The sequence below is a fragment of the Chironomus tepperi genome, unplaced genomic scaffold (genome assembly GCF_022539635.2).
Source record: "Chironomus tepperi strain 1889 unplaced genomic scaffold, CSIRO-AGI_Ctep_v1 contig_337, whole genome shotgun sequence".
NCBI classification, from domain to species: Eukaryota; Metazoa; Arthropoda; class Insecta; order Diptera; family Chironomidae; genus Chironomus; species Chironomus tepperi.
In genome coordinates, this window is record NW_027226459.1 from 953,795 (window position 1) to 964,383 (window position 10,589).

The 10,589-nt window shown below is 32.6% G+C and overlaps 1 protein-coding gene across 1 annotated transcript; it reads right to left on the minus strand.

The window, feature by feature from the left end:
• Positions 1 to 480: 480 nt before the first annotated feature.
• Positions 481 to 8,568, minus strand: bib (big brain). The gene is made up of 5 exons (XM_070644355.1): positions 8,085 to 8,568; positions 7,768 to 7,934; positions 7,489 to 7,615; positions 3,452 to 3,659; positions 481 to 3,050 (listed from the first exon to the last, which is right to left on the minus strand). The coding sequence occupies exons 1-5, from the start codon at positions 8,240 to 8,242 to the stop codon at positions 1,758 to 1,760; spliced, it is 1,953 nt and encodes a 650-aa protein (XP_070500456.1). The 5' UTR covers positions 8,243 to 8,568; the 3' UTR covers positions 481 to 1,757.
• Positions 8,569 to 10,589: the final 2,021 nt, after the last annotated feature.

The following is a 10,589-nucleotide window of genomic DNA, read 5'->3' on the forward strand; positions in this document are numbered from 1 at the left end:
CAGACAAAATAATATTTGTAACGTTTATTCGAAATTCAAATTACTGAAGAAAAGCTTTCAATCGCAGCAAACTTCAGGTATGTTTACAAGTGAAATGTGAATAAAATTCATTATTTATCGAATTTAGGAATGATTACAAGATTTAAGACTTTGTGATGCACTAATCGACAAGACAAAGTGTTCCATCAAACTGCCTGCTCTTTAAAATTTCCGCTAAAAATAGAACAACCAGAAAAAAAGGTACACAAACGAGAGAGAAATGAAAAATTTGGCACAATAAACCCTCATTTTTCATAAATTTTTTATCAATCCAAAAAAAGGCAATAGGAATAGCTGAAAAAAAGTAAGAATGGAAACAAGAAGATTCTTTTGTTTTGAAGGTAAAATTTCTTCTTTTTATTTTCAATTTTATTTTTATTTTCTTTTTTTTTTCATTCTCGAAACAAATTTTCACTTTAAAAATTAAAATGAATTATGTACAATACACATGGATAGACTCTAAGAAAATTAATGTATATTCAATATTATTGTTCAAATACTGTTGGGTATTTTTTTTTGGGTACAAACTAAAGACTTTACATTATTTTTGTACAATAAATTGTGATATTTTTTGCGATTCTTGTCCTACACAATGCTGGTTTGGTCTTTTGGGGTTATTTTGTTAGAATTATTGTATTTTTGACGTAGGTTGATTGAGTTTTGGGATTGCTATGATTGTTATGATGATTGCTGATTCTTTTGCGATCACATTTCGAGAAGTACAGAATCAAAAATTGGAGTTTTGATGATTTTTCAATCAGAATCTATCAAAAATCTGATCCAAGGACATTATGTGACCATAATGTCAGTGAATATCAACCATTTAGTGATTCTGTGCTGCTCAAAAGTCAAAATAATTCAAAATCCAAAACTCATGTCCTTTTGACATCGAAATTGTCAATTCTAAGTCAACATTCAGCACAATTCTAACAAAATAACCTTCAAGGAATCAACAAACAAACACAATATCTCCTATGCAAATAAATTAGCCCATTTTATGCTTCATACTTTCTTCAATATTATTACAATCGATTGAATTCTATCTACATACACAAAAAAAAAAAAACAATCATAAAATTTCTTACAATTAATTATTTCCTATCTAATTTAATTTAATTTATACAGCATAATATATATAACTTATTTCTTCTGTATTTCAGTCAGTCAGTGAATTGTAAAAATTGCTCATCAATTTTAACCGGCATTTATATGCTTTGGGGAATGAGATGGGAGATGCAGTGATGGACAACCTTTTGTATGTCGCGGTCCACCTTTAGGGTAAGTCAGGCTTACTATGCTTATACCAAAACCATACAAAAAGTACGGTTCATGACACTAATGTACCGCATCACTCAGGTTGCCCACCACTGACGTAGAAGGGATTTTGGTGCTATAAATTTGCTATTTTATTAGATTAACAGTATGTTATATGCTGAATGTATTGATACTAAAGAGGATAAATTTATGTGAAATATCAACAGCCCTGAATTAACCTCGATAAATTTGTATACAAAATGTATAGACTCTGAGATTGTTTTGAGGATGAAGCTTTGTTGGAACTTCCAATAATTTTTACAATCAACAATATTAGGCATAAGTCAAATTCAGTTAATTATTATGCTTAATTTTCACAGCATATGTCCTCATTCCAACAAAAAAATAGTCACAACCCCAACATCCAATAAATCTCAATCAACAAATGAGTACGACGATGTTGATTAATTTTGTCTTATTGGATGCATTTGGTAATTCTGTTGTTGTTGTTGTGACGATTGTGGATGACTCTGATGATTTGGTAGTGGTGGTGGTGGAATGGGAGTTTGATGTCCACTACCAGGCGTTATTTTTTGACTATAATCAGAAAATTCTACACTTCTTTGCATCTGTGTTGATGAATTTGTCGATGTTGATAATTTCCGCTCATTTTGTGTCTGTTGCTGTTGTTGTTGTTTTTGTTGTTGGGCGGGATGATGGTGATGATTTTGCTGATTTTGATTTTGATTTGGGTGATGTTGGGGTGGATTGGGAATTGGAAGCATTCCATATGTTTGTTGCTGATTCATCATTGTGCTATTTTGATGAAAATTTCCATTCTGTGATGCCTGTCGTGTTGGCGGTGTGAGTGATGATCCATGATATGATCCATATGAGCTATCGTCTGATTGTGCTGATTGAATTCGTCTATTTGACATTCCATAGACGGAATCAGGTCGTCTACCATATTTTACTGGCTCTTCTCGTGACTCATAATTGAGTGTGTCATTTGGTGTTGGATTATTTCGTGCGCCATAAATTGGCTGAAATGCAGCTGGCTCACGATCTCTTTCAGGCATTCTTTCATTCATTGTCCTTTCGGTATTTGTCGATTGACGCATTGAGCTACGAATTCCATAAATACTCTCTGAACGCTGTTGCAATTGATTTTGGACATTTTGATTCTGTAAATGTGTACTTTGTTGACTTGATGGTGCCACACGTAAAGGATAAAGTGATTGAGCTGGAACTAATGGACCGGCACGAATAACTCCTGTTGTTTCGCTACGATTTATTGCAACATTACTTTTTGTATAAACTGATTGTGATCGATGAAGATTGGCACGTGTTAGTGGAGGTGAACGGCAGTAAAGTGATCTGGTTCCACCATAAATTGGTTCGCGTTCAACTTTCGATTGATACATTGTCTGGCACATGTTTTGTTGTAGCATTTGCTTTTGTCCATTTCCTTGTGCACTACGATATGTATTGAAGTTGCCATCATGGAATTTTGGTTGAATTGCATTTGCCTTCTCAATATCCAAGTCGTAGTTGATGTCATCTTCTGAGTTCATGCTCGAAGATTCTTCTGAATCCTTGCCATGTGGACGACGTTTCTTGGAATTGAAGATGATTTCGTATAAAATGCCAGAAATTGCGCCACCAGCCATTGGTCCCATCCAGAAAATCCAATGATTCTCCCATTTATTAAGAACAAATGATGGACCAAGTGAGCGCGCGGGATTCAAGTAAGGCATCTGTAAATGAACATAAGAATAATTGATGACATACATTAGTTATGTTTGATATAAAAATATGACAAAGAATTCAATAGATTTCTTGTGAAAAAGTAAATAATAAGAAATTGTAAAGGACATGGAACAAAGGACAATGAATTCTTCTTCTTTTATGCTCAGCATCTCCCTCATCTTATTCTTTTTAATCTTTTCCTTTTCAATTCTCTTCTTTATTTATTTTTTCGCCATGCTCAAAATGGTACAAAAAGTAGTTTGAAGGAAGCATCATTCTTCATGTTCATGCACTTCTGCTCCTTCATCTTTTTCGAGATGTTGAACATGAAAATGTTTCTACCTGAATATCCTCCTTTTTGTACACATTTGTGCAATTCGAATCAAATTCAAAGACACAAAAAACTCACCGAAACAAAGTTACATGCTGAATATGCAGCACCAATCATTGCTGCTGAGTTGCCAAATAATTTACGTTGTGAATTAATTGATACGAAATATGTAAAGACAACCACGAATGTAAGAATCATCTCGACACCAAATCGTTCCCATGTTGAGACCGCAGATGAATGTGAAATTGCAGCTTGGAGATTTCCTTGATATCCAGGAAGTGAAACTCTGTAATAAATAATTTGAAGGATTAAGAAGATTGTTCCCATGAATATCGTCATGATGAAGTGAAAACCACAAGAGACTAAGGTATGCTGTAAACAAGTGTTCAATGTCTAATCTGATAATCTTGTCTTGGATCAACAAAAAACAGCCCTAATGCTTACATTTATGCATAAAATGTTTGTAATTGAAATTTAAACAGTTTTAAAATGTAAACTGATCCTTAATCTGATTGTTACTGAACTATCTCTCCCCTCTAGACATAATACGTAACTTCAATGTGCGATATTTTATAACCACATAAGTGAACATAGATACAGTGTCGATTGCGGTCACAAAAACTGTTATTACATGCTGTACTGAGGGGTGAAACTTAATTTTTACGAGTAGGTTTGAATTTAATTTTTTATTTACGCGGCACAGCACTAAAGCAAAAAATGATTCCTGCCATAATGTCCTCTCAACTTTTTTATACATCCATCCACTGATTGAACAATTGTCAGTTCCTTTCATAAACATTTGTTTAAATTTTTTATTTTTGTTGACTTTCGAGTGCCTTCATCAATTTTAAACTTTACACTTGATCATTCGAGCGATTAATTTTTATTGCACATAGTGGATTTATGTATCGATTGATTAGGCAATTGGTTCCTGTCCATAAATTCGAATTTGTTATACTATCGCTTAACAACTTCATTTTAAATTTTTTTGATATTATTTATTGACATTCTTGATGATTATTTAGTCTGCTACATTTGTGATGATTGGATGTAGTTTGAAGGCATATTGCACTTCTATTGATTTTGAATTCGAAGGAATAAGTCGAGCAAATGTAAACAAGAGTTTGTTGATTTATGAGCATTTACTTTTTTTGGGCTCTTATCAGTGTTACTCGAGACTTTAAAAACAATTTTTCATGTCCAAAAAGGCATGAACATAAAATTGTCTGTGCAGATCCAGTTCGTATGATAAAATGCAGCTGTAAAGAAATTCAAATTTTCTATTTTGGCTTCTTTCTGTCTTTTTTTAAGTCGTGTTGAGTGAAAAGGATATACTTGTGTGTGCCTAGGACGATCTCGTTCCATCATTATTTAATTTCTCGAGTGGTAAATTGAGACTTTCCCTTCCTTGTTTTTGTCTCTTCTGTTTTTTATGTCAAAATTCTTATTTTTTTATGTTTATTTGTCATGGCTGTTGCCACACATATGTGAAGGCTATCAAATTACATCTCGAATGTAAAGATAAAGAAGAAGTTGTCATTGTAATTAAAAATTATGAAAATTAAGTTGCTATTAATGTCGATAAGAATCAGTTCCATTTGCTGATGATTCAGAAAAATTCGTTCGTATTCCTTTAAAATCGGAATCAACAGACACACGTGCAAATGTTTACATTTCGATGAAATTGTTGATATTTGAGGAATTTATGGATATAGACTAGCGATAAGACGACGATGAAAAGTGTCTGCAGACTGGATTGAAACTTATCAAATATTAACTCAGAATAATATTCAGGCATACACAAAGAAGAAGCAGTTCATGATGAATATTATTGCTGTACTTACTGCATATCTTCTTATATGATGTTTATGCAGACACGAAAATAGAATAGAATATGATGAAATGGAACTAAGAAGAAGAAGATGAAGAAGAAAACACCTGGAAGAAGGTGAATGCTGAATGTTTTGCAACTTCCTGTTCTTTTACAAAATTCATTAAAATTCAAAAATATTCTTCAGCTAATCAGGCACAGAATCTCTTTCTCATGTCCGGTGATTTCATTTCCATATTAAATTGCTGATTGCATCCACAAATCAGCTTTAAAATGACTCTCGTGGATGCTTATTTAATGTCAGTTCCTTTAAAGACAACTCATAGTTATGTCCAATGATTAATGATGATGGGATGTGGAAAAAATAAATAAAATTGCAATGCTCATTATCGTTTCCCTTCTTATCAACATGAATGACTGTCGTCTGTCGCGGCTATAAATATTTCATACCAAAATTAAGAAGTCACAAAATGCAATCTCGTTGTGGTTTGGAATCGATTTTTTTGTGACCCATAAAAAGTAATTTCTGACATCTTGTTGCTGTTTTTGAATCATGAGGGTTCCTTGTTCTGACTTCTGTACATTTCCTTTATAATTTAAGACCGGTTATAAGTCAAAGACTTAATATTTCCCATTCTGAGATCCGATTCTAATCGATTCCAAAGAACTGCAAATATTTGCAATTCCAATCTCCCCTCCTTGTCATGCGATGCTAATTGATTTCTTATTTATGAATCTTTAAGTCATTAGGGTGATTCTTAAGCTGCTTTGGATGTTGAAGATTAAACAAAAATTCTTCTTATTTTGCACATTCTGATCCACATGAATGTTCCTTATCTTTCATGAACAACGTGGGAAGATTTTTGTGCTTCCTTCAATGTCTGAGAATGCTCAAATGTTTATTTCTGTAATAGCTGCGGTATTAAGTCATTCTTCTGTTTCTAATAAAAAGAATTGAACAAAAATAAACACAAAAAAGTGCCTCAAATGTGTATCACAAACAGTCAGTCATGAAAGTGAATCTCGAGTCAGCCATGAACATTATTTGAGTACACAAAATGCCTTAAATGCATCAGCAGCGTTAATCACTTGATTAAATAAATTTTAATTACAGAAAAAGTTTTTAATGTGAGAAAATGAGGTTCATGATCTTTATACAGCATATACAGCATGAATCAGTTTAGAATGAAAATTTTGACTCAAAAATCCAATTTTTTTTCGAGTTCCTTAAAAGCATGACAGATTGAAAAACGTAAAAGAAACGATTTTTTGTTGGAACCACCTGCCCTTTTTCGTTGGTGTGTTTTTTTGGATCTTTTTTTCAGCATGCTGTTGAATACGTAAAAAAATTCTTTTCTTTTTACATCCTTGTATTGGTTCTTTTCATGGTTTTTTGCTTTTCAAATCTTCATCCGTAACATGGCTTTAAAAAAATGATGTTTTTTAGAAGCAACACATGGCTTCTTTTACGACGAATCCAGATCAACAATTTATGATTTCCCTTGAATACATTTTTAATATGATTTTAATTTTCTAAATCATTAAAAATGAGACTTGACAATATATACATTTTACAGGCATTAGAGTAGAAGTAATTTTCATCATGCTATCATATTTTCTTGTTCCTTTAATTTAATTATTGCGAAATCCACTGGGCTTGAAATTTATTTTTCAGCTTCAAGTGCTTCTTGGTATTAGATTCATTGTGTATGGCTACTTAGCGGCAGTTTTTTTGACAATTTATGTTCATTTGAGTATATATTCCCGAATAGTTCATTGTGTATGCTAAGGCACTGCTAGGTCAACGTATTTAGACACGAAGTTGCCCTGACCATACCGACCCGAGCAGCACAAGCCTTTAGATGATGACCAAATGGCAATTAACATGAAAATTACTACTTGGACGCTATGTAGCAGCCACTTGGCTACCATGAATAATTTGTGTCGATCGGACTTGACGGCTGATTTCGGAACATCTCAATGTGCCGCTCGGGTTTATCATGAACAATTCATGTACATACAGCAATATTCGAGAGACATTTTAGACCGACTAATGTCCAGATTTTAGCATTGTTTGTTGCTTAGTCATTTATAGGTCCCTAATAATGGCTAAGTAATTTCATGATTGAATTTTAAAATCCCGAAAGTCATCACGAATATTATTTTTTATTCCACCAAAAAGTAGACCCAAATCTCATTTTTTTATGGTTTTCACTTCCTCTAAATTTAATCCAAATCGCTTGCATTTGATCCGCAAAAAATAAGAATCATGTCATCAACTTACCCATAAAGTAAAGCTGCTCCAGCAATTCCACCGCCAAGTTGGGCAGCAATATACATTGTTGTCCTTAATGGCGAAATGAGTCGAGTCACAAAACATGCCAAAGTCACAGCAGGATTTATGTGTGCGCCTGTAAAGAAGGATGAAAATATTTTTTAAGAATTACTCTAAATTTTTATGAGGCTAAATCATAAACATAATCCCTAGCATATGTATGTCATTAATGGATTTTCCAGAAAAAAAGGACCAAAAAAATAATAAAGTTGGTGAATTTTTTTTTACCTGATACATGAAGGAAGCAATGCGTAAGAACAGCAATAGCAAGACCTGAGGCTAGTGATGTTGTAAGTAAAACGGATGAGACGGAGGCGCCAATACCCGCTCCTGCAGCCGCACCACATACGATAAATACGTATAGGAATGATGCCATACATTCAGATATTATTGCCCTGTAACGTAAAGGAAGATAAATTAATCTCTATTTTTGTACTTGCCACAGATATACGAGAAGATGAAAAAGATTTTTTTTTTTTGCATAAGAGCAAGTCTTGTAGCACATGATTTATGACTATTACTGTCTCTCGTTTTTCAATACCCACCTCCAAAATGTTAAGGTCCTCAATTCGGTGTGCATATTCAGTCTTGAATTATATGGAGCAAGTGACTTTTGCTCTCTACGTAATCCATTAACTAGTTGTGCAATCAATTGGTAATCCATATGATGGTCACTTGATATGTGAATCGGTTCACTTGCCATTTTTTTAATGCTAGTTTACCAAGAAATGTTAATTTTATAAAGCACAATCCACAGTTATAATTATTCAATTGAATTTAATTTAATTCTTATTCCACAAAAAGATTTATATTTTTTTGTATTATTTGCTGCTGCCTTTTCTTGTTTTCTTATTATCACAAATTCATTATATTTTTATTTATATATATTCTCACAGGAAATTAAAATATTCAACAAAAGATGACGTCTAAATGCTTCTTCAATCACTTTTCACATTCAATTTTCTATTCAAATTATTTTTATTTATTTCTATCACCCGCACTTAGTATTTAGAATTAACGTCTGTAATCGGCAACGTTCAAGATAGAACTGACAAAAAAATATGTGTATGATGATAGATTCCAACTGTTCCAAACCAAAAATTGATGACCTTGTGTTGGTGTGTACGAGTAAATGCAATAAGAGATTCATATCGTTGGTGTATTGTGTGTTAGGGTAGGTTAAGGAGGAACAGACTGGAAAATGGAACTAAAATTAAATAAAACTTTGTTTTGTGAAATTTTAAGCACGAATACTATGTTGATTTTGTTTCTGTAGATGACTAGCATGCAACATGTGATTTTGTCTTTTGGAGAAGTGTTATCAGTTTGAATTTGAAGTTTAAGGAATTAACACGAATTTTTTTGGTGGATTTGTAGAGGAGTGGAATTTTAAAGTTGCTGAAAATTGGAATTTTAAAGAATTTTTTGGATGCAAAGTTGAAGGACTTTTTGGAACAAGATAAACTTCTTGGATTATAAGAATCCTTTAAAATAACATCGATAAGTGCTTAAACTATTTAAAAATATTTACAAAATCTGGATTATCTGCAAACTTAAATTGTTTGAAATAATACTTATAATGAACCTTAATGTTCCTTAACATTTAAACAAAGCTTTCAAAATAATAAAAAATCAATTCTTTTTGTTCCTTAAGAATCAAATTAAATTTAATTTCAAATTCTACTTCAAACTCAAGCATTTGCCAGAATATTCAACATCCAGCTCACCATATGTCGAGTTAATATTTCAAATCAATTCAAATTCAATCTTCCTACTCAATCAAGATAAACCTTTCAAATTGCCAAAAAACTAATTTTTTATCGCATTTCAAAATTCGACTCATAAATTAAAAATCATCTCACATCCAACAACACCACTTCAATCCTCCCAAACAATCTCAATTTACAGTCATCACAAATGTAGCAGACTGAATAATCATCAAGAATGTCAATAAATAATATCAAAAAAATTTAAAATGAAGTTGTTAAGCGATAGTATAACAAATTCGAATTTATGGACAGGAACCAATTGCCTAATCAATCGATACATAAATCCACTATGTGCAATAAAAATTAATCGCTCGAATGATCAAGTGTAAAGTTTAAAATTGATGAAGGCACTCGAAAGTCAACGAAAATAAAAAATATAAACAAATGTTTATGAAAGGAACTGACAATTGGTTCAATCAGTGGATGGATGTATAAAAAAGTTGAGAGGACATTATGGCAGGAATCATTTTTTTGCTTTAGTGCTGTGCCGCGTAAATAAAAAATTAAATTCAAACCCACTCGTAAAAATTAAGTTTCACCCCTCAGTACAGCATGTAATAACAGTTTTTGTGACCGCAATCGACACTGTATCTATGTTCACTTATGTGGTTATAAAATATCGCACATTGAAGTTACGTATTATGTCTAGAGGGGAGAGATAGTTCAGTAACAATCAGATTAAGGATCAGTTTACTTTTTAAAACTGTTTAAATTTCAATTACAAACATTTTATGCATAAATGTAAGCATTAGGGCTGTTTTTTGTTGATCCAAGACAAGATTATCAGATTAGACATTGAACACTTGTTTACAGCATACCTTAGTCTCTTGTGGTTTTCACTTCATCATGATGATATTCATGGGAAAAGTCTTCTTAATCCTTCAATTATTTATTACAGAGTATCACTTCCTGGATATCAAGGAAATCTCCAAGCTGCAATTTCACATTCATCTGCGGTCTCAACATGGGAACGATTTGGTGTCGAGATGATTCTTACATTCGTGGTTGTCTTTACATATTTCGTATCAATTAATTCACAACGTAAATTATTTGGCAACTCAGCAGCAATGATTGGTGCTGCATATTCAGCATGTAACTTTGTCTCGGTGAGTTTTTTGTGTCTTTGAATTTGATTCAAATTGCACAAATGTGTACAAAAAGGAGGATATTCAGGTAGAAACATTTTCATGTTCAACATCTCGAAAAAGATGAAGGAGCAGAAGTGCATGAACATGAAGAATGATGCTTCCTTCAAACTACTTTTTGTACCAATTTTGAGCA

What these genes read in the sequence shown, in the direction of transcription:
- bib (XM_070644355.1), bottom strand. Translation starts at nt 8,242, where the DNA reads ATGGCAAGTGAACCGATTCACATATCAAGTGACCATCATATGGATTAC. An exon ending in TTGCTTCCTTCATGTATCAG is followed by an intron (nt 7,616 to 7,767) that starts GTAAAAAAAAAT and finishes CCTTCTTTACAG; the next exon opens with GCGCACACATAAATCCTGCT. An exon ending in CAGCATGTAACTTTGTTTCG is followed by an intron (nt 3,051 to 3,451) that starts GTGAGTTTTTTG and finishes GTTCATTTACAG; the next exon opens with ATGCCTTACTTGAATCCCGC.